The sequence below is a fragment of the Pseudoliparis swirei genome, chromosome 3 (genome assembly GCF_029220125.1).
Source record: "Pseudoliparis swirei isolate HS2019 ecotype Mariana Trench chromosome 3, NWPU_hadal_v1, whole genome shotgun sequence".
In the NCBI taxonomy this organism is placed as follows: Eukaryota; Metazoa; Chordata; class Actinopteri; order Perciformes; family Liparidae; genus Pseudoliparis; species Pseudoliparis swirei.
The window spans coordinates 15,855,569-15,879,740 of NC_079390.1; the positions used below are offsets into that span (position 1 = coordinate 15,855,569).

Consider the following 24,172-nt stretch of genomic DNA (forward strand, 5'->3'; position numbering starts at 1 on the left):
CCATCAGGCAGATGGAGGTAGAGAGGAGGAGTGGGCGGGGCATCAGCAGGGTCATGGCATCAGACCCAGCCAGGTCCAATGGACCCTATGAGACGTGAAGTCACAAAGACTCCGGAGAGGAAGCAGAGTTAATAATGTACAATGGAGAGATGAAAATTCATCCATAAGGAGAGAGAGAAGAGGAGATAGGTGCTCAGTGTATCCTAAACGTCCCCCAGCAGCTTAATGGAGTTTTACAGAACTTAGTTCGGGAGCAATGACCACACCCCGAACGTAGCTCATTCCCGCGCACTAAAGCATTTAAACCGAGCACACCTGCCCATCTTCCTGTGACTCTGTCTCTACATCCCGTAGCAGCATGGACCCAGAACTCTCACTCACCGCTTCCGATGCCGACCTCTTCGCAGACGAGCAGATAACGCCCGAAGACCCAGAGACCCCACCGTCTCCCGCCATACGTCGCCGCCGGCGACCGCGACATACAGCCAGCGTCTCTCACGGCTCCGGACACCGAGCCCCGGGCAGCCCCGACGTCATCGGCCCCTCGCAGTCCAACAGCCCCGGGCGGAGATCCCGTCTCCGTCGCCCGAGGGACATCGCCCCTCCCCGACGGCGCTCTTCCAGCCGCTCGAACGCCAGCTGCGATCGGTCTCCACGCCGACGCCCCGCCGAGCGCCGTACTCTCAACAACTCCGGGTGGACAGTGCGTCAATTGAAAGATGCACTCACCTAGCGCAACATCCCGTTTTTCGAATCCGACAGGAAAGCACGATTACACCAACGCCTGACTGAACACCAGCGGAACACCACGGCACTTCCGGGTTCCCAGCGTCGCGTCAGCAGCAACGCCAATGACGTCACTATGCGAACCACGGCCGCAGCAGCGCTGCCGCACACGGAGGGCCAGGTTGCATCGCACCCCCCAGCATGCCCTCAACCCAGAGGCCACCCACCTGGCAGGCTCCCTCGAACAGCCTTCACTTCCACCCCATGCACATGCTTCCTTCCATCCAAGCACCCCTTCCCACCCTTCCTTCGTTCCCGTCCCCCCCCCTACCCCTACCCCTTTCATTACCCTTCCCTCCCCCATCTCCCAAATGTGCGTAATACTAACCTGCATACAACCTTTCATTCCACAGGTCAGCCAGCATCAGTTCACAATATATTTCCACAGCATGTACCTCCACCCGCCAGGCCCACCCTAGCCATAGCAACACCTCCAGCACACCCACCCACCCGACCATCCCCGTTATCTAACTCCATCAGGCAGCAGATTCTCACCGGTAACTACGTCGACCTCGCCCAACTCATCCACCCATCAGCTAGCAACACCCAGACCCCTAGAGAACTGCTCACCATATTCGGCCCCGTCGAGCTGAGCCAGCCTCTCCCCACCCGGTCCAAAGAACTCACGACAACGGAGTTCGCGTACGCTTTCTCCCTGTACCGTGACGTCATCTGCTCCGCCCTACCCGACCGCAGGCCCGAGCTGGACAACTACTTAACGTTAATCCTCAATTTAGCCTTGCGGTTCGGCAACAACGGGTTCTATAGCTACCACGTCCTGTTTGCTTCCGAGGCCGCCGGCCGCGTGCAACAGTACAACCAGGGCACATATTGGGGAACCCTCGACCCAGAATTATATTGCTGAGTTTTTGCATCCCGCCCTGCCCTTAACTGCGAGCTCTGCAGCGCACCAGCCCACCCAGCCTCCTCATGCTTCCTCTCTACAACTCAGCCGCAACCAATTCCCCTTAAACAAAGTCCCACCTCCCACCGCAGCCCGCCCCCCGCAGCCCCCCGCCCCAACCCTGTCAAACCAGCCCCCCGCTCTCCCCCCAAGGACACAGACCGGAGAGGAAGACCCATCCTCTACCAGGGCGGGAAGACGGTCTGCAACAATTTCAATGACTTAGGATGCAACGCCTCCAGCTGTCGATTCCTCCACACCTGCTCCTTCTGCGGCGGGGCCCACACAAAATCAACCTGCCCCCATAACCCTCTAAAACACAGGCTTTGTAAGTACCTCGGGACACCGATTAACATCCCCGCGTTAGCCTCCGCACTGGAGGGACACCCAGACCCCCAGTTCACGAGTTATCTTTTACAAGGTCTCACTCACGGTTTCCACCCAGGCGTATCCGCAGTACCACAGTCTTCCTTTACGTGCAAAAACCTGCAGTCAGCCACTGCCGAGCCTGACATAGTTGCCAAACTCTTAGCCGAGGAAGTTAAAAACTCATTTATGATCGGCCCTCTCACCAGCCCACCTTTCCCCATAGTTAGAATAAGCCCCATCGGAATAGCTACCAGAAAATATTAGGGCAAAAAGAGGCTAATTATAGACCTCTCAGCACCTCGCGGCTCCTCCACCCCAAGCATTAACAGCCTCATCCCCAGCGCAGACTACTCCATGCAGTACACAACAATCGGCCATGCCACATCCCTCATCCGCCTCGCAGCCGAGGAGCCTGGCTGTCCAAAGCTGACATCACCAGCGCTTTTAAAATAATGCCCATCCACCCGGATTACTGGCACCTCTTCGGCGTCTCCTGGAACGGCGCTTACTACTTCGCCGTACGCCTGACCTTCAGGTGCAAAAGCAGCCCCAAAATCTTTGACTGCTTATCCGAGGCACTCTGTTGGGTCCTAGCGAATGTCCATAAACTCCCCTACGTCATCCACCTCTTGGACGACTTCCTCACCGTCACACCACCTTCCTCCCCCCCGGCACACGGCCTCCATGCCCTGACTTCCTTGTTCCAGGAACTCGGCGTCCCCCTTTCTGCAGAGAAAACCGCAGGTCCCAGCACGTCACTGGAATTCCTCGGCATCACCCTCGACTCGGTCCTATTCCAAGCATCTCTACCCCTAGAAAAAAATCAACCGCATTTCCCTTATCATCTCCAATTTCCTCCTGACCCCCACATGCACCAAGCGCCAACTCCTCTCACTGCTAGGCCACCTTAATTACGCCATTCGTATCATTCCCCAAGGTCGTTCCTTCTTGTCCCACCTTCTCTCAGTCGCCGCTTCCGCCGAAAACCTCCAGACACAAGTCACGCTCGACAACGCATGCCAAACAGAGCTTAAACTATGGCACCAGTTCCTCGTGGAATGGAATCTCCTTCTTCTATGATGACCACATTACAAAACCGGAAGATATCCAGCTCTACACAGACGCAGCACCCTCAATAGGCTTCGGCGGCCTCTTCGGCAACAAATGGTTTTCAGCCGATTGGCCGGTGGAATTTGCGTCCTTGACTCCCTCCTCCGCGATCTCAGAATTATATCCCATCGTCATCGCAGCCATTCTTTGGGGGCCTGAATGGTCCAAAAAGACAATAACTTTTTACACCGACAACAGCGCAGTAGTTGACATAATCAACAAAGGGCGGTCACGCTGCCTAGACATCATGCAGTTCATGCGCAGACTAACCCTAATTTCAGCCCGGTGCCAGTTCATCATCAGAGCCACCCACATCCCAGGTCACAAAAACCTCATCGCCGATTCACTCTCCCGTTTCTCATTTCAGAAATTCAAACGATTAGCACCAGCCTCAGAACCCCAGCCGACTCCGGTCCCACCGTTTTCAGCCACCATCTTCATCTGACCCCTCAACTACGACACCTGATCTCCGCCTCCCAAGATGCCATCATCACTAGCGTCGCACCACGAACACTGTCTTCGTACCTCACAGGATGGCACAGCTTTAAAGCTTTTCACGCCTTTGCCGGCTTGCCATTCCCATCACTCGACGTCCTCACCCTCACAAACTTCATCACATACGCCCACTCCCGCACCATCAGGTCAGCTACCATAAAAGTCTACCTAAGCGGAATCAATTTCCTCACCAAACTGTCCACAGGGGCGCCCTGTCCCGCCACAAGCCACTCGCACATAGCCATGCTCCTTAAAGGCCTTCGCAACACTGAACCTATCTCTGCGCCTAAACACCTGCCCCTCACTCCAGACCTCCTCACTCGCTGCATCCAGACACTTCGTTCAGGCTACCTGTCTCCATTCACGGACAAAACGCTAGAGTCCATGTTTCTGCTAGCGTTTTTTTGTTTCCTGCGTTGCTCCGAGTTTACCACTCCGACCTCGGTCCACCACCCGTCGCGACACGCCACCATTTCCGATGTCTCCATCCATCCTCCCGACACCATCACATATCTCCTCAAACGCAGCAAGACTAACCAGCACGGTCCACCTCAGCGTGTTTACCTCTTCCGCCAAGAATCGTTCCTGAGTCCGTACGAGCCCATCTGCGACTACCTAAACTCAAGATCAACGAGCCGAACCCAAGACCCCCTGTTTATCACTGAGACAGGGAAGGGGGCCACGCGGTCCTGGTTCCTCCACCACTTCCGCCAGGTCCTAGCCAGATCCGGCATACCTCCCGCGTCATACTCGTGCCACTCATTCCGCATCGGCGCCGCCTCCGCAGCCGCAAGCCAAGGAATACCCGACCACGTCATAAAGATGCTCGGCCGGTGGTCCTCCTCCGCATATCTGTCCTACATTCGCTCCAACCTGAACGCCATCAGGAACGCTCACCGGTGCTTGTCTACCTGAAGCTACCTTTTGGGGGATTCAGCCCTCCGAAGCTTCAAGAGGAGACAACCCCCACCCACGAGTCTCCATTCCCCGTTCCCGCAGATACCGGGACACCAGCAACCCGTCTCACCCCGCCGACCTTCTCTCTCTCTCTCACCCACCTAACCCCTCTACCTCCCTTACCTCTTACCCCTCGACCGTCATCCCGTTCCCCTAGACCCCATCCCTACATCCCTCATCCCCACATCCCTTCCCCTCGACCCCTTTTCCTTTTCTCTCTTTCGCAATAAACCGATCAAACTCACATCGCTACCAGCGTGGTCATTGTTAGTGAATAAGCCTATAGCAGCATCTCTAGGGGCTGGACCAGGTGAACCTGATTCAGCCCTATCTATAAGCTCTGCCAAAGAGGAAAGTCTTAAGTCTACTCTTAAGTACTCTGGTCTGGTTGTATAGAAGTCTGTGAGACTTCTCTCTTGATTTATTACCTCGGCAAACATTGTAGACATGAGTTTATGTTCTCAATCTCTATTTCAAGTCGTCTTCAACACAGCATGATGTTCATTTAGTAAATGATGGTCCATTTAGAGTCAAATAGACCGTAAAGCATGTTGGGCGGGCTTACTGTGATTGACAGGTTGCTACCGCTACCAGAGACGTGTTTGGCGTCACTCCCCCACTTGCCAATGGATGACGTCCCGATGACTACATCCACTTCTTATACAGTCTATGGTTTCACAAGTCAGTAACGCTATTACCTCTACAATCTAGCACACTAAGGTTAATATTTGCCCTGATAAAAGTTGTTGGGCTGAACCATTATGCTACGCACTAGTACACGTAGGTAATAGATGAGACCAGAGAAGAGAGTGGCAATGACAGGGAGCGATTGTGCTGTCAGAACTTTTCACGGAAAACAGGGTGGACAGGCGGACATCCTTAAAGTCTGTGTATTTGTGAAGGAAGTCTATCCGAGAGGCCTCACCTTTGCTCTCTGGGAGGAATTTGTCCACAAACAAAATCCTAGCAGCCCCTGACAGAAAGAAAATGGCACAAACTGAAGTGTTGATATGCTCGGCCGTGGCTTGCCTTATCATATGTGAACAAATAAATAGTCTGTATGCTTGTGCTATCACAACTCAGTGAACCAAGAAGGTCTTGTTGAAACATAAAAGTGTGCCTGAATATTTTTCTGGCGATAAAATTCTCTTTGTCTGCCAGTGTTTCTGTCAGTAAACAAAGCCCCTCCCCCCCCCCCTCCCCCTGCTTGTCCAACTGAAAGCCAAAAGAGGCAAAGAAGGCTCTCCCGTGTTGTATCGTCGTGTTCTCCCCTATACCTGCCAGCAAGTTGGCTGTTCCTGCCCCTAGCAGCACATTTATTGACCCAGGCCATTTGCAAGAACGGAAACTACTTTGCATTGCAAGAAATAAGTCTGGGAGCTAAACAATGGCTGCTCTTGTGAAATATGGCAACAGGGTCTCACCTTTGGCTCTGTGTGACTTCTCTCCTGCCTTGTTTACGTAAGCAGGTTGTGTTCCGTACCCCATCAGGAAGAGGTGTTGCAGGAAACCCAAATCTGAGCTGGGATTTTAGAATAAACGTTTGGACCCCAAAAGAGAGCTTATCTGCTCTGTCAAGGAGGTGAAAGAAAGGGCAGCACTGAGTGTGACCGTTGGCCCAGAGAGGCAGGGAGTCAGAGACGCACGCCACTGGGCTTCTGATTGGAGGCCGTGTTGTTGCCACATTGCTAGGAGGTTGTGCTGACCTAGTGTGTAACCTGTCTATTGTGTTTAATTCCAGATATACTTATTATAATTATATTAAGACATTCTAAACATTTTAAAGGGGAAATAAATGTATTAGAAGAAGTCCCTGACACGCTGTTGCACATTGAGCGCGTACGTAGGTGGAAGGTGGAAAAAATGGAAATAGATATCTGTCACTCTTACTATTTTTTGCAAATTGAAGAATAAAAGCTATTTATTTCTTTTGACTTCTAATCCCAGCGCTGGAGGAAGTGTCAGAAGTTCATAATATCACATTGTAGACCTACTCTCTTTCAAATGAACTTAATGTATAAAAAGTAGAGGCATCATATAATGTGTCAAATACATACCCCACATTACATTGATGCATTATTATTAGTTCTGCTTTGATGGTAATGCAGCAGATTAGTGTTGGAACATTTGATAAGAAAACCGTATAAATTGGATTATAACAAAACGATTATATAGCCTATTAGAGGCTATCTTGGCTGTAATTACTTGAGCTTGGCTCAGGCTGTATTGTGTGCTTTCTCATCCCCCCCCCCCCCCCCACACACACACCACCACAACTATAAACTGATGTTTAAATTGTTGTTGGTTATTCGTATTAAAAGTAATTCTGAATCGTTTTATAAATCTGGGCCAAGATACTCAGCGACATCTAGGGTTCCAATAGAAACGTAATTATCAAGCACACAATTATTTAAAAAAGAGATCGCAAACAAATATTTATTCTTGCAGCTACACTCTTATATCAGGAGGGCAGCAGAATATAGCATGCTGTAGGGAAGAGCCCTTAAACAAAGACAAGAATCAGCATTCTTGCACATTTTTTAAAATATGTTTTAGTTAGATTTCTGAAATAAGGTCTGTGGTTAAAACAAGCTGAAGAGGGTTTTTTCAACATTTTGTTCTTTGATATAAAATACTTAAATAAACATAAATAAATATCCCTCTTGAGGATTTAAAATGAGTCTTTACAAGTCTTGAAAAAGGTGGTTTTGCTCACGTCATCACGTCAACTCGTCTACTCCCTTGCTTAGTTTTCTAACGCAAACAGATTAGAAGTGACGCTCAGGGGTCATGTGACCCTGGAGTAGCTCTTTTATAGCCTGATGTATACTTTTGACTTCTGGTGATTGTACTCATGCTTTAAAAATCATGGGAGTGACACAACGCGTAAGGATCATAAACGTTGCCATAGAGAGTATTTTCTGCAACAATCTATAATCAGCTGGAAGAACTAGTGCAACGTTAACTTCCTGGTTGGACGACAACAACATCCCTGCTGCGCTCTCCAGCCCAATGTATCAGTGAGGCTTTTGAACTGAAAACACTTCATTACCAAATAAAACATTTCTAGTTCATTTTCATCTGGCTCAGAAGAGATAATAAAACAATAGTTATCAAAATAATCTGTGTAAACACCAGCATTCTTCTTGCAGTCCAGATCGCCACCAACCATAATGGGCCCTGAATGCACCATGTTGTTCCAACAGCATGTCTCACCCGTTGGTGAACCCCAGACATTATTCATTAGCAGGGGGTTAAAGTGTGAGTCTCGTGACTCCACATCCTCTCTGCCCTCCTGCTGACGCTGTGACACACACTCTCACATTTTCCCTCGCACAATTCACATTTTTGTCTGTTTGACCTTTGAACCTTGCACCTTCTCATATTTTTTTTGTAACACCTGTCAGGCCATGCATTCCCCTGTCTGTGTTACACAGCAGGTCGTAGGCATTGACTGCTGCGGAACCTGAGACCAGCAGAGGGGCATGTAGCCTCACTAAGGACACCTACAGGCTAGCAGAAGTATCGCATGACAAGGGAGAAATAACACACTATCAAAAATCAAAATCAAACTCAAATCAAAGGGCCCCCGACACACCGTGTGGAATACCTCGGCAAAAGAGTCCATTGGCCATACAAAATGCCTGTCTTTCGGATTGGTTATTTTTAAATTTAAAAAAAGCAATCAACAAGTAAATACTGCAAATAAACAGCACCAACACAAACAAATAAGCCTATTAACCCTTGTGTTGCCTTAGGGTCATTTTGACCCGAATCAATATTACACCCTCCCCCCGCCTTAGGATTAATTTGACACCATTCAATGTTTAATGTCGGTGTTCTTTCGGTAGTCAACAAACAAACATAAAGTGCCTCACACTTAAACTTGGAAAACAATATTAATTCTAATAATTTTCTGGAGGTTTTAATTGCTGGCATCAAATTGAACCCAAAGGGTAAAATATGTTAGTAAATATAAAGGTAACAGGAGGGTGAAACATTGAATCGGGTCAAAATGACCCACAGGCGGGGGGAGGGTGTAATATTGATTCGGGTCAAAATGACCCTAAGGCAACACAAGGGTTAAGTAGTTTAACCATTCATTAATATAGAGTCTTTATTCGACACTCTTTAGGCATATAACGTATGTTAAAAAAAAACTTAATTATATTATTTTTTTAATTTGTACAAATCATGACAATAGTGGTCTGTGTGGTCATCAGTTACACATTGCCATCCTCTGGTGGCATTTGGGTGACATTACAAGACCAAACATCCCGACCTTCCTCACCGAGCACTGATTCAATGTGCTTTACATGAGGCTAAGAAATACAGTATCAACATTTAGAAACAATAAACATGGGCCAGCTTTAACTATAATCCTAAACCAGCCTTTACTATAAACCTGAGCAAGCCCTCAAAAGATGGAGATCTTCCCCTCATTATGGATGTTATACCTCTCTAAAGCATGTCCCCAGTACCCATTGACACTGATAAAGCCCAGCAAAAAAGCCCATCAGTACCACAGTGATGGTAGAGGAATAGTAAATGGTGGGCTCATCTGTACTTAACTAATATTGAGCTTTAAAATCCCCTCAATTGTGTACACTTTTTTATTAATCTGTGCAATTCATGTATTTTAATATTGTATGGATAATGTCCGGTTGCTATTTGTTTACATTATTATGACTTGTGCAACCCTGTTTCTTGACTTCCTGTGTAATAAAGTGCATTGAACATCCATGTATGTATAACAGTCTGACATCCATAATAAATGAGTGCAGGTCCATTTACTGGCACTTATGTAGATATTTTACAGGCACTCGTGTAAATAAATATACGACCCGCCCTGACCTGTGTGACATTGTACATCTAACAGGGAAAAATGAGTTTCTTTCTCTTAGTTGTTGTGTCATACTGTACACCAGATGTTTCGCGGTTGATCCCTGACCTCCGACCCGTTGCCTTGGTATCCACAGAAGCAGAGATGAGTCTTGGTAGGATGCTCCTTGTCTCAGGAGAATCTGCCCGGCACAACACAATGCCAAAAGTGTGTCTGTGGAAATTTGTGCAATATTTTACAGACAAGGCTATACGTGCACGACTTGTTGTTGTTGTTGTTGTGTATTTTATTCAGTCTATCATTGCAATACAATACAATATTATTCTATATAATATACAAAACAGAAACACTGAAAAGGTATAGGTAGAAGAAAAAATGCTTATATATTCCTATCCTAAATTATTATTATAAAATAAAAAATATAAAATAAAGAAAAATAATAAAGAAAATTAAAAGAAAACAAACTATGGTAATGAGGCCATCTTGTGGCGGCAATGCAGACCCGTTTTACATTTGGATGTTCACCCGAACTTTCATCTCATAATTTCATTTTGATATGACTCTCAAATGTTTCATTGATCTATTTAGGCCACCAGTATGTACCTGATACTCTTTGAGCGGTAAAAAATAAAAATGAACCTCGTCGTTATTTTCTATGTATTTCTTTATTTTGCCCCTCAAGTGTTGGTAAATTATATATGATCATTTAAAAATAAGCTACAGCTTATTTAAAATTATATTATTATTATTAATATTATTATATATAAATTATAATGTTATTAATTCATTATGTTCCCACATTGTTTCCTCCTGATGTATTAACGGCACATGTTGTGGCCACGCACCTACGTCTATGTATTATTACATTTTGTTTTGTAACACAATCAGTAAAGATTACAACTGTTAGTTTTGAGTTCATTTGAATAAAATTAGGAAGAATTATACTGTACATTTATGGCCATAATTAAATAACTATCACTAATTTACAAACTTTGTTGTTCAACATTTACAATATATCAAATTCAGTTTATGAACTTAAACTTATATCTATTCATTTTATTTATGAATTACATACCTTCAGTCTTATACTTTAACAGTTTCATGACAAAATGCAACTTTCAATGTGCAACAATAAGTTTTTAATTTGACAAACATGCAATTAATGGCACTTCAAACGGAATCAAATAGTTATTTGTCCCCATTAAAAAAAAAAATTACGAAATCAGATGCTATATTGGTCCAACAGAATGGGACACAAAAAACACAAAAAAGTTCTCAAACAAAGTCAGTTACCTTACCACACATCTGAACTGAAGCCGGTGATTCGAAGCAGCAAAGGGATTTTCACCAAAGTTGCATTTAGGTGAATTTTTAAAAACTTTTGTTAAACAAGTATCTTTGTTGGACTGGTTGTAGGGAGAGGTCAGCTGGTAGGAAGGAGCTCCTGGAAGATCTGGATCAGTCTCTTACTGAAAGTGCTCGACTAAAAGGGGGTTTGTGCAGGACTCTGTTCTCCACCGATGGTTCCAAGATGGTTCTCAGAACAGAACCCAATTATGAGATGACCTTGTGCTCTCATAATTTTATTTTGATATCATGCAATGACTTTTAAAATGTTTTATAGATCTATTCAGGCCAACAGCATGTGACAACACTTTGAGCCGGACCACTGTTTGTTGCAAAGTAAAGATAAAAATGTACCATGTAGTTATTTTCTATGTATTTCTTTATTTTGCCTCTACGGTAGTTCCATAATATTGAAGTGTTATAATAATTGTAATAATGCTATTAATTAATTAATTACATCCCACATTGTTTCCCCCTGTATATTGATGGCCATAATTTACAACTTTTTCCATTTTATTTATATCAACATAAAGGGATGACAGTCCTCACTGGGTCTCAGACTCACTGGGGTGCTGAGAGGGGTTCAGAGGTCTGCTGGGTGTCTGGGTCGTCCTGGGATGACGGCTTGGTTGACGTCCACCCTCAGCCACCCCAAGAGTGAGACAAGAGCCCAGAGGAGTCCTGCCCTGTGAGACACAAACACTAAAGATGAATACTGATGAAATCGACTACAATTGAATCTGGCATCCAATTATGGAATTGTATTACTGATACTTCTGTAGTCTTGATGAGGAGACCCCCCCAAGCACCAAAGGACGCGTACACCGAGTGATATTTGGTAATATCCTTTAGTTGGACTGCCGACTGTGCCTCCACCCCTTTTCCACCTCATATAGGGTAGGGACACTCATTAGCTGATGCCCTGCAGCTGAGGCCAATTAGGCCTTTTACCGGCAACTGTTACCTGAGCCACTCCCCCACACACCTCCACAGCTAAATCTAACCACGCTCTAACCACCACACTCTTGTTGTCTCTTGAGTCGCTTGTTGTCTCTTTAGTCTCTTGTTGTCTCTTCTTGACCTCCACACCATGGAATGGCCTGAAGGAGGGTGGTCTTTTCCACCTGCCACGTAATGTTCTGGAGCTCCAGCTGCTCAGCCTGGGTCACAGCAGCCGAGAGGTTATTGTTGTCCTCCTTTTGGTTGGCGAGCTGAACCTCAAAGGAGTCGTTCTCCTTCTGCCATCAGAGATGCTCCCTCTTTAGCTGGTCTTCACATGTTTCCTTTAGAGTAGCAATGAGGTCCTTATGTTTTTTTCCCTGCAGACCCGCTGCCTTTAGCTCGAGGAGCGTCTGGTTCATGGTCTTCAGCTGGTCTCCCTTGGTGAGCTGGGCTGTGTGCAGCTCTGGAGGGAGGACCTCTTCTCATCCCACTGCAGACTCACAGCCTTCACCTTCTGCTTGGCCTTCCACAGGTCGGTCTTCAACTTCTCTGTTTTATGCTGCCGGATGTTCAGAGTGTCCTGGTTGGTGGATGACTGGATTCATGGTATCTTTCAGAGCTTCTGCTATTTTCTTATTTTCAATGGTGAGTCTGTATCAACCCTCTCGATGGTCAGGTAGTTCTCCAACTCGAGCTTGGTGTTGTTCTCTGCCTCTTTCTCTCTGGTGATCTCTACCAACTGGACCTTCTGCTCATGGTTGATGCAGACCTTCTGCTCCAGGTCCTCCTGCAGCTGCTTATCTCCAATCAAACTGTTACCGTGATGAAAGATTATAATGTACGACGACGCTACGAAACCAAACATCAGACCAACTGGTCTGGTGCTTCATCAGTCCTGCCAGACATAAAGGTTTAAAATCCTGCAACTGTCACAGCTGTCACAGCTGTCACAGCTGGCCGTGTGGGAGGACGGCCAGGTGGAAAGGGACTTTGAAATTGCAGGACATGCCAGAAGGATAGATTTTTGTCCCACTGAGTGGGAGGGTCTTCGTCGCCCTCTTCGTCCTCGTCGTCCGCGGTCTCTCAGCCTCTCTCTTCGTCCTCTTTGTCCTAGGTCTGCAGCCATTCTCATATCATGAAATATATTTTTGGATTACATTGAGCAAAAATCAAAGTTTAAAATAGAAAAAACAACGGCACATCCTTGAACTAAAAACAACACAAGATTGTCAAAGTGTTAAAGGCACAGCGCCTTTAAAACATGATTTAACAGATCAAAAATAGTGCCGTTCTGCCTCTGTTAGTTTAAACAGACCAGGGAATCAGAATCAATTAATGCTGCTTCCATGTGACCCTTAACAATGATAAACATAGTTTTTATTACATATTATAAAATAATTTCATAATATTTTTAAATAAATAATTATTAATATTTGTTTGTTTGTTTTGTTTCAGGCAAATTTGTGATATTGGGCTATCTCAAATAAACTGAATTAAATTGAATTACGCTAAAAAGTCTGTTCATATACACACTGGCTGGTTTGACTCGGGTAATCTTTACAAAGTACTCTGTTGTACTCTTCATCAGTCTGTAACATCTACTCTTTGTCGTCGGAGGGGCGATGAAGAAACGCAAAATGATGAACACGTGCTTATGTGACTATATTAGTGCTCGGTTAGAGCTTTGAAAGGGTTAATTGCTCTTCTGACCCATCATCAATAGTTGAATGTAACTGTACATTTGTTCTACATTTCGAGGTACTTTTACTCTGATATGTGGGCCTTAGTATAATTGATCTGCATGTATCTGAAACGCCTTTTGGAATAAAACATTCTGAAAATCACAATTTTAATTTTAATGAATATATACATTCACACATTAATACATCAATCCACACACGAATTGATGAAGGGGAATATGATGGGTGTTTTCCTTCTTTATTATAATTTGTTCAAGATAACAGTAAATACTGAAGGACTTTATATGACAATACATGTATTGTGCATTTCTTCATCAAGATTGTCTAATTGTTCAGTAACATGAACATCATGAAATGATGTACAGTACTTCTGTTTGTGTTGTGTTGTGTTGATGGACCTGTGAGCGTCTTTTCTCAGCTGCTTCAAGCCAGCCGTGGTGACAAAGATCCGACGCGCAGCGAAGAGGTGGTTTTCAAAATAAAAGTGTAGCATTTATGGCTTTGAAGAACTGGGGCCTCCACCCTTCCAGCACCCACACGTATTAGAAAGCAGGAGGGAATATCCATGTCACAAGCCAACATGTAAGCAAACGTTAATATTATCTCCCTTTTGCATGAGTAAACATATAAGGAATATACAGCAGCTCACAGTAAGTATTCAATAGCTTTTATGTACATTTAGGTCTGTGACGTTTTTTATTTCTATTTAACAGTATGGATCTTATAATTTAGTGTTTTCTTTGTTTAAATGCAACAAACACAGAAAAGGAATAATGTAGAATAAAATGTGTATATATATGTTAGACACATATTATGAAGTAGCCTGGACCCAAGTGGGCTCCATGTGGTCATCTTGAGGAGCTCAGACAAACTAATCAGCAGCATATCACTATATTCACTTTTATGGATTGATTTTAAGGGGTAAACTGTTATTTTCCTCTTCCTACCTTTGTCTCTGCTTTGTCCATTTGTCTAATTTGGCTGAAGTTAATGGAGCTGTAGCCTATGTCTGAAATGAATGTGAGTTTTATTTATTTGTAAGGAAAGGTGTTTTGGTGTTTACCCTCACAATAAAATAGAACTACCGGTCATATCATGATATTCCAGCTGCACACCTTCATGGAGGAAAACTCGTTGCAGGACTGGAGTAGTTTTAGCTGTGTAACCAGATATGTATGTCCCAATGAATTATTGTCGATTCATAAATGTCTCTACTTCGAAAGCGAGAGACCGGAACTGCCTACTCGGTGCATTCTTCTTCACTTGATGGTGGTGCGCATCTCAGCGACCAGGAACACCGATTTCTGAACATCCCCCCCCCTCCTCCATCCCCACCACACACACCCCCACTCCCCCACCGCTGCTGCCGCCGCCGCACCGTGAACTGTGTTTTCCTGCAAGCTCGCTGCAAAAAAAGGGGGAGCGGGCTTCACTTTGGCGTCGCAGGGCTTGGACGTGAACGACCGTACCGGGCAGTGGCACCGACGGAGGGAGATGCCACCCAACCAGCAGGAGCCGTGTTTCTTTTGCGTGGCGAAATGAGGCTGAGGGTGGAGAGCCGGCTCAGAGACGCTGGGCTTCGGCCAAACACCGCCGCATTTTGAGCGCCTCATCCCATGCTCGGGACTTGCATTGCGTTGCATTTGCTGCATCGGTGATCCGGCCGTGTTCGGTGTATTTTCTTTTTCTTTTTGTTGTTGTTGCAAAGTGCATGGTGAAAAAAAAATGCAGCTTGTTTGAGAGGACCCCCCCTCCAACCCACCTCCCCGCCCCCCCCTCCCCCCCCCCCCTCTCCTCCAGATATCCGTCGCTGCCATGACAGACAGAGGTCTCCTCTCGACCGCGGCTCGGCCGGCTGGAGAAGAGGCAGATTGATTCGGGGACGGCCGGGGTCGCGTCTGCGGATGTTATTGTGTCCGTTCGGAGCCCCGTGAATAGCATCCGCGCGAGCGCACCGCGATTCTCACTCAGGGAAAGAGGGTAGAGAGTAAAACAACATGTCCTCTCGGTCTGCATTACCGTCTGGGAACGACAGGAGTACTGGAGACCATGTAAGTGCAACTGCAGCCTATCGCCTATGTGTCTGTGTGCATGCACAGGGGAAACCGTGCATCCCTGCAAAAAAGATCTTCTCATATATATGTGGCCTTTGGCATTCAATCACTGGGTCTGTTCACACAGTGTAGGCGGAGGTGTGTGTGTATGGGAGGGGGGGGGGGGGTCATGGATGCTGCTATGTGTTCCTCATTGGGTGAAAGATATTGGAAATCAGGTGATATGGGATGGATCTTTTTAAGCAGAACAGGGTCTTTTATTTTTTTATTTTAAAAAACGGGCTAACCTTGAGTGTGTGCGCAGGGAGAGAGCCCGGCAGCCCGGAATGAGTCCATCCCCATCCGATAACACTCAGCGGATATGCGCAGAAAGCCGGAAAAACCAGCCGTCACCTCTTATTATAAGAGAGATAGTGATGTCACATTAGACTCCTTGCTGCTGCCTCTATTTCGGTGTGTGTGTGTGTGTGTGTGTTTGTGTGTGCGTGCGTGTACGCGTGTAAGCATGTACGTGTGCGTGTTTGCGTGCACGCCTGTATTACCCAGAAAATGGATGGGTGGGACGTGAGCGCAGAAGGCCACAATAAATGTATGGAGAATATGTGGGTTTGTTCGCATGAAGCGAAGGGGGATTACTGCGTAAAATGATGTGCAGTCCGTTGCTGCGCAGCCTACAAAGCGCCCAACCCCAGAGCCAGTGGGTGTCAGACAGCGCCATACATTCAGTACAGTGGAGAACAGTAGCGGCCTCTAATAAAGTCAGAGGCAAAGGGGATTTATTCATGTGAGACAGACGGAATATGACAGAGTATATCTCTCTCTCTGCACACTCCTTACGAATGTACCCTCAATCGAAATGGGGACATGACTGATTGTCGTTGCATTATGGCATTGCTTTGCCCAAAACACTTCTGGCAAAGACTCCCCCCCCCCCCCCCCCATCTGTTTGTTAGCTCCCAGCACAGAGGGATGGTTAAGCCAGTAGATTGTGATGAGAGTGTGGGATGAACTGGATGTGCACCAGTGTGTGAGTTTACACTAAGAGTGCACGATTGATTAGGAACGCAGAGCCGTTTCCTTCCACTTTAAATGAATCCATGGCTCCTGCTGAACTATTCATACACTCTGTCATATTCATTGAATGTATTTTAACTCTAAATCTGTCCTTCTGTACACATGACATCTATTGCACCTGTCCATCCTGGAGAGGGATCCTCCTCTGTTGCTCTCCTGAAGGTTTCTTCCCTTTTTTCCCCCCTGAAGGGTTATTTGGGAGTTTTTCCTGATCCGATACAAGGTTCTGGGGCAGGGATGTCTATGTGTACAGATTGTAAAGCACTCCGAGACAAATTTGTAATTTGTGAAATTGGGCTATACAAATAAACTGAATTGAATTGAATTGCTGTCGTCTGATGGATGGGGGGCGGGGGGGGGGGCGCTAGGTGTGAGGCCCGATCACACCCTGACTGGCGTCTTTAAATTTGGAGAGGCATGGGTCCAAATTGGCCTCAAGGTGGTGCATGAGAACAGGGGCGGAGGGAGTGTCTGAAGGTGGGGCGTGAGGCTGCGTGGTTGTGTTTGTGTGTCTGTGTGTGTGGAGCTGAGGGCAAGAGGACATGGGGGGAGGGGGGGAGGGAGGGAATGTGAGCCCTCGGGGCCCGGGACTGGCCATGGACCACTGTGCCGGCATCTGCTCCTCCTTCCTGCTATAGATCTCCTTCTCTGCACTGACATCTTGGTTTCTCCATCTCCTGGTTGCTTCCCCACTACCACCTCCACCACCATCATCATCATCATTCCCCCTCTGCACTTTCCTTAGTCACATGACAAGTAGCTGCTTCACACTGCGATGCATCCGGCATCCGTTTGTGTAAACGCACGTTGTTGTCCTCCCTTTGTCTTCCGCTCGGCTTCCTCCCCGAGCGATGTCTGTGACTCAAGCTTCCGGAGCGCCAGAGTCCAGGCGGTAACGTGCAGCAGCGGCTGGCCGGGCTTTGAGCGCTCCGGGGCCATTTTCAGGATCTCCGGCGGGAAAGTATTACCTCGACGCTCTGTCGTATCGCATGAAGACATCTTCCGGAGGTCAAGTGTCAGACCTCTCAGGGAGATGATGGTGAAACCCAAAATGGAAACGATGTGTTTCAAGTGCCAGACGATAGCCGTTAACCCCCCCCCCCCCTCCCCTTTAACTTTAAAAGTTTAAGTTTTATAGTTTAGCTGCTGCCTGAAAACTGCATGTTGTGTACATATTGGTGCTCTATGGGTACAGGTAGTCCTGGAAGGACGGGCTGGGCAATGTATCAATATCGTGGTACGTGACTAGATAACATCTTCGATTTTGGATATCGTGATATGGCAGAAGTGTTGTCTTTTTCATTTTTATGTAGTATTTTTACCAGACTGTTCTATCTGCTCTATTATTTTCCTTTAGCCACTTTGACATCTACATTACTCATGGTTATTTATGAAAACCTGATTGTGTAAAACCTACACCATCAATATCGAGTCTCCCTTCATGAAGGTTCATGAGTTTTGTGGTGTAGCTGGCATTCCTATACTGATGTCATGTATATAATGGTATTTCATTGTCTCCATATTGCCCAGCTCGAGACAGAGGCGGTATGGTGTTGGCACAGTGAGTGACCACCCCTTCTCTGCTCTCGTTTTAACCCCGCCCCCACACGCATTTTCTTCTCTTCCAGCATGTGGCGTTGGGGGCCAGCCGCTCCGACAAGGCCACCAGCCAGTCCAGCCGCTCGCTGGGCGCCCGCTGCAGGAACTCCATCGCCTCCTGCTCCGACGAGCAGCCGCACATCGGCAACTATCGCCTGCTCAAGACCATCGGCAAGGGAAACTTTGCCAAGGTCAAGCTGGCCCGCCACATCCTGACGGGCAAGGAGGTCAGTGTTGGGAGGGAGAGAGGAGATGAATGGGTAGATGATGGATGATGAGTGCGGGGGGAGTAAAGATGTTCCCGGTGTCATGAAGATGTGATTCGGTCGTGTATTTGGGGGCATATCATGTATCTGTATCCACAGCTTGAGAACTTCCTGGTGGACCATATTAAACAATAAAGCAGATAAACATGTTCTAGTAGAAACCCTGAATGCAAGTATGAATAAGCATATGTCCCCTTTAAATCTGCAATGTCACAGTTTTCACTACATGTGTAAAGAAGTAAATCTTATAGAAGTAAATGTGACCTCTTCATGGAATCTACTCTGTTTAAAGCTTCTCCGGTCAACAATGCTGCCGCCACAAATATAAAGCTAGTGGAGTGATTTATGGCAAATAATTTCAATCCACAAGGGTAGCACTTCATGAGATGGTACATTTTGTGAAATGTTTATATGTTGTAACTTATTATTATAATGCTTAATAATCCAGGTAATAAAGCTTAATAGATCCCTTATAAACTATTGAGAGAAAACATTGGGATGCTTTGACTGAATTGACCACTTCCTCTTAATAGATTGATTACCGAGAAAAAAAAGAACAACACTGGAAATAATGTACAACCTGGCAACCCAAAATGTGTTATTATAAATTACTGAAGACTTAAAGCTTTAGTGAAATGATTTATTGTATTTACCCATTGTAAAAGATGGCTCCATCGACCCTCGTGCACAAACAGATGTTATTTGTTTTACACTGAGATAGGGCTGTATATTGTTCAAACAGGAGAGTTGGTAATGACATCAGAAGAATGCATGGAGGCTGTTATAAGGAGAGGCACATTGTAATGTTGTTTTGTTTACTTTTCTCATCAAAATCTTGCTTGACATCTCTTTCAGGTTGCAATAAAAATCATTGACAAAACTCAGTTGAACCCAACCAGCCTACAAAAGGTGAGTTTTTTCCTCTCCATAGCGATGGCCTGTTTATTGAGGAGCATGTGCCTCGTGTCCTCAGGTAGAGAAGCTGAAACACGCGTCTCATAGGATCGCCCTCGTCGGCAGCAGCCAGGCAACCGGCATGTGGAGGGGTTTCGGTCACATTGATGTAATTCAACGAAATAGGCGTCACGCCGTCAGGCTCAGGTTCAGGTTTATCCTCAGCTGTTCCCCCCTCAGAGGGGGTTGTGGGCGGGGGGGATGTAGGGGGGCTGATAGAGAGGGAGGGGCTTGTGGGATGTGATGTTGTTTGGCAGGTGCTAGGGACTGGATGGGAGTGAGAGGAGGAGAGCTCTGCTCCGGAGATCATCTCTCCTCTCTCTCACTGGGGCTAATCACTGCCTTGAGAGGGGAGGGGGACTCATCTCAGAAACCGTGGTCACACAACTCATCCTTTTTGTGTGTGTGTGTGTGTGTGTGTGTGTTTGTGTTCTTAATTTGTTTTCCAGTCTGTGATGTTTGAGGCTCGGTGGCCATTTCATCGTCTCTACAGAAAAGCTTTCTCTGTCTGTCTCAAAGAAAGGCTTTTGATTTCTTCTTTGTTTTCCTGCTGTGGTCAGCAAATTTGAGTGGCACTTTGGTTTCGCCACTCATCAAGGACAGCCGCGATGACACATGTGATTCAGACACAGGTAGCAGGAAGGCCGGGAGTAGGAGGACCGGATGCAGGAAGACTGGGAGCAGCAAGGCCAGGAGTAGGAGGGCCGTGAGCAGGAGGACCTAGAGTAGGAGGACTGCAAACAGGAGGGCCGGGAGTAGGAGGGCCGGGAGGAGGAGGAGGACCGGGAGATGGAAGGCTGGGAGCAGGAGGGCCGGGAGCAGGAAGGCCAGGAGTAGGAGGACCGGGAGAAGGAGGGACGGGAGTAGGAGGACCGGTTGCAGGAGGAACGTCAGCAGTAGGGCCAGGAGCAGGAGGGCCGGGAGCAGGAGGGCCGGGGCAGGTCATTATCCAGACGCGCCGTGGCTTGATGTGGAAGGCCTGTCGGTCACATGTTGATCACATGCACAGATCTATCTCCCTAACAGAGTTAGGCTCAGAAGTATCTTGCAGTGAGGGAAGATGAACACAAACAACCAATCAACCCAGATGTGTCCATGATGCTGTGTTTACATGCACATATGGGCCAGAGCACCTCCCCCATTTAGTCGCTCTCTTATCATCCTTATACTTCCCTCTTTATTATTTTACTTTTTTTTTTCATTTGACTTTGTTGTTGTAAATATTATTTTCCTCAATCGGTGCAACACTAGCGGTGACATTAGGTTGTGACAGTAGGATCGAAGCTTGAGTGCATACAAGTTCTCTCTTCCCAGAACCCCCCCCCCCCCGTTGGCCCTTTGATCGCTGGCTTCCTCTAATCCTGACTCATCATATTTCTAGCGCTTATATCATGTACCATACCTGCCTAGATTATAAAATACTATGCAGCAACTGTAATCCAGATTTGAATGTTATCCTGCCTCAAGCTTTTTAATTTTTTTCTTGGACCGGGAACCGGCTGCCGCGAGAGACAATGGAGAGGAGAGAGGCGACCGCTGATTAGGGAGATTGCTCTCCCTGTTGGTCGGTGATGATCGCGGGGCTTCTTTACATACCCGTGGGCTCGAGAAAATCCTCAGCACCGAAGACATGAAAGAGCCAATATTAGCATAATCTGGACGCTAATGTATGTAGAGAAGAGAAGGAGAGAGGGAGTTGTATTCTATATAGGAGGGTAAAAGAAGAGTAGGAAGAGTGAAAATCCAACCTTAACATCTGTGAAGAGGAAGGAGCAGGTTATAGGAGGAGATCTGTATCCTGGCCTCTGATGTTGGAGGACACCAAACATGTGTCAGTGAGAAACGATATATCTATTACATACTTACATTGGAACACAATTTGTTTACATTGTTAATCGACGCATGCAGCCTTTATTGTCAGCTTTATCGCAGCTTTGCTATTTCTTTGTGGTCATTAGCTATGACCGAACATGTTGCCGGGGGATTGTTTATTGTTTTGACGTATCTGACCGCTTAGCGCCCAATGTGACGAGCTCGGGTGGCGGGGTGGGATTGGATGATGAGATGCTCCAGCACTACATATCCCAAGATTCCCTCTGAACCCAGCTGGAGAAGCTGGGGAAAGAGCCCGGTCTTACAGTTTTTTTCGTTTGCTAAACGACAGTGGGCACAACTGGAGTCACATGTGCAAAACTCTAACTACAGTCTGCACAGCAACAGTTCATGTGGACCAAACTCTAGTTTGTTTTTCATTGCTTGAACACAGTTTTCAAAACTCTACACACTTATCCCATGACTTTAACCACAACCTGCACAACACTGTGGATTTACAGCACTTTGTTCAAATGCTAACACACTGCTGTCAAAACTGTGAACCACACATTCAAAACGGAATAGATTTCAACCTTGTGCCTTTCAAACACTGCTGATTGCAATTTCAGCTGAAAGGCTAAGCAGGTGTCTTCTTTTAGACTTGTTAGTGAACACACACACATATATATATATATTACAGTATATATAGGTAGAGCTCAGAAAGACTCATTTTGGAAATGGAACAAGGAAGACGGGTTAGTGGAGGGAGAAGGGTGGCAGGGAGAGGGCGGATGCGTGGAGGAAGACAAAGAGCTGTTATTCCAGATGAAATAAGGGCTCCACTTATAGACCATGTAATGTAATGTCGTGAACCAAGTGTTTGGTCACCACCCACATGACCAAATGTCTCTTTTGGAAGCCATGCGTGCCGGATGTGAGGACACGAGTCCAGAGGACTGCCAGGGATGGATAAGGCCCTCCAGAAGGTTCTTCCCCAGGTGGCAAGAGAGAACATGAGATGTGATGTTGATGACAACATGTGGCCTGATGCTAGAGAGAGGCAGGATTAGCCCCTCAATTATTTGTTCGAATTACAGTATGTACTTTTAGTTTCTACCTTATTTTTCTCATTACTGTAATTCCGTAAATTACTACAGACTATTGAAGCAAACTGCTAATTTTCATTTACCTTAAAGAATTGTTATATATGTTCTAAAAAATTTAAGAATGTCACTCTTTTCTTTGAAGAAAATATTACATGTTTGAAGTCACTGAAATTGTTCAAACTGTAAAGATGAAAAGTTAGTATTTTCTGTATTGGTGTTTGATGCTCGTGTTTTTACTCTCCGTGTGTTCTGAGTGACAGTGTGTGTTACCTCAGTGTGTGTTACCTCAGTGAGGGCTGTGCAGAGTGTTTGGCTGCACTGAGCGTGTTTTGAGCCATGTGTTAAGAGTTGTGTTGCTTGGAATGAGTTTTGCAGGTGATGTGAACTGTTTAGCTCAGGTGACTGTTGGTAGTGCAGACTGTAGTTAGAGTTTTGCACATGACTCAGTTATGCCCACTGTCGTTTAGCAATCGAAAAAAATTGTAATACCGGGGTCGCTATGGCAACAGTGACGTTGGGGGCGCCGCTTGAGAAGAAGACTGTCAGAGAGGAATTGAATGAAGGAGGAGGACGGAGGGAAAACAGGAGGGGGGAGGGTTGAGAAAAGAGGATAGAAAATGCTTATCGCACCATCATTTTTACCCCGGTTGGTGGAGTTGACTGCGTGGAGGAGAGTCACTGGTATTCAGCAACAGCCTTTTTGTTGTCGACATGAAACCAGGGAAGCTGGCTCGAATCTGTCCCCCGGAGGAGGCATCACACCACCGGGAGAAGTGATCGGATGGAGAAGAGAAGTTTTTGGCTTCAGATTCATCCCAATTGGTGGTGTTGTTGTAGTTGTTGTTGTAGTTTTTAACGGCGAGGGGGCTTTGGTGGTTGTCGTCACCCTCGCCAATTCTCATTTGGATGAATATCAGTGACAGCAAGTGATGATGCTCTTTTTAGGACAAAAAGTACAAATGTGTGTGTCCTGCCCCCCCCCCCATACTCTTCGGGGGTCTTCGTTTCATTTCAGCAGATGAATTGATCGGACATTTGTGTGCGATAAAGACTATATGACACACAACCACAGCACAGGGCCCATTTTATTTGAACGGACATGTAATCTATGAAGTGATCATTCCTACGAGGCTGTCAGACTCATGATGGACGCTTAAAAAAGAAAGAATCAGAATGAAAGCAGCAATAATGTATTATCAAGGCATCATCTTTTATTATTTCTTGTTAAAACCTGGCACCTACATTACCCACAATGCAACTCGATCGCTAGCGGTTTGGTCGTAGATTCAGGCATGGCGTGGGCTAGCAGAAGCTAATGTAGCCTGGAGCGAAACATTTGTTCAAACTTGGAGTCTTCAGACGCAACTCGTGACATCACTTCCTCAGACTTTGTACAACCTCATCTGGATCGACATAAGGGGAGACACAACTTTTTTTATAAATGCATTGTAGCGTTCCTCCCCAACACCTGGAAACACGCCGTGGTGTCCCTTGATGCTGATAGCTATGGTTACAATGTGTGAATCTTCCTTGTGTGAAATTATTCTGCAGCTGCTCAAAAGACCAAATTTGGGGCTATTTAGCTTCCATATTGTGTTTTCTTTTAGACTAGTAGAGAGAAAACATCCTAAATACACATCTAGGTGGGTTTTTTACACAATTTGCGACTAGATTTCTCCTAATTTCACAGATAATATAATAATGCCTCCAAACAAAGATAACAAATCTCTTCAAAGTTGTAATTCAAATGGATTGCCTTAATTCCATAAATAAACTGGGGAAGTTTCATTCGATATCTATCGGTTACACTGTGACCTCCTGACGCGGCGCTCCACTGTGCCCATTGACAGTAAA

The 24,172-nt window shown here is 46.1% G+C and overlaps 1 protein-coding gene across 3 annotated transcripts in view; it reads left to right on the forward strand.

Annotated features, from left to right (window-relative positions):
• Positions 1–15,292: 15,292 nt before the first annotated feature.
• mark4a (MAP/microtubule affinity-regulating kinase 4a) overlaps positions 15,293–24,172 on the forward strand; it is a 36,145-nt gene continuing 27,265 nt past the window's right edge. For all 3 annotated transcript variants that reach the window (XM_056443786.1, XM_056443794.1, XM_056443802.1), the window contains exons 1-3: positions 15,293–15,504; positions 18,210–18,407; positions 19,302–19,355. In XM_056443786.1, the coding sequence (XP_056299761.1) occupies positions 15,451–15,504; positions 18,210–18,407; positions 19,302–19,355 (306 nt within the window). In that variant the 5' untranslated portion in view covers positions 15,293–15,450. The remainder of the gene's footprint in view (positions 15,505–18,209; positions 18,408–19,301; positions 19,356–24,172) is intronic.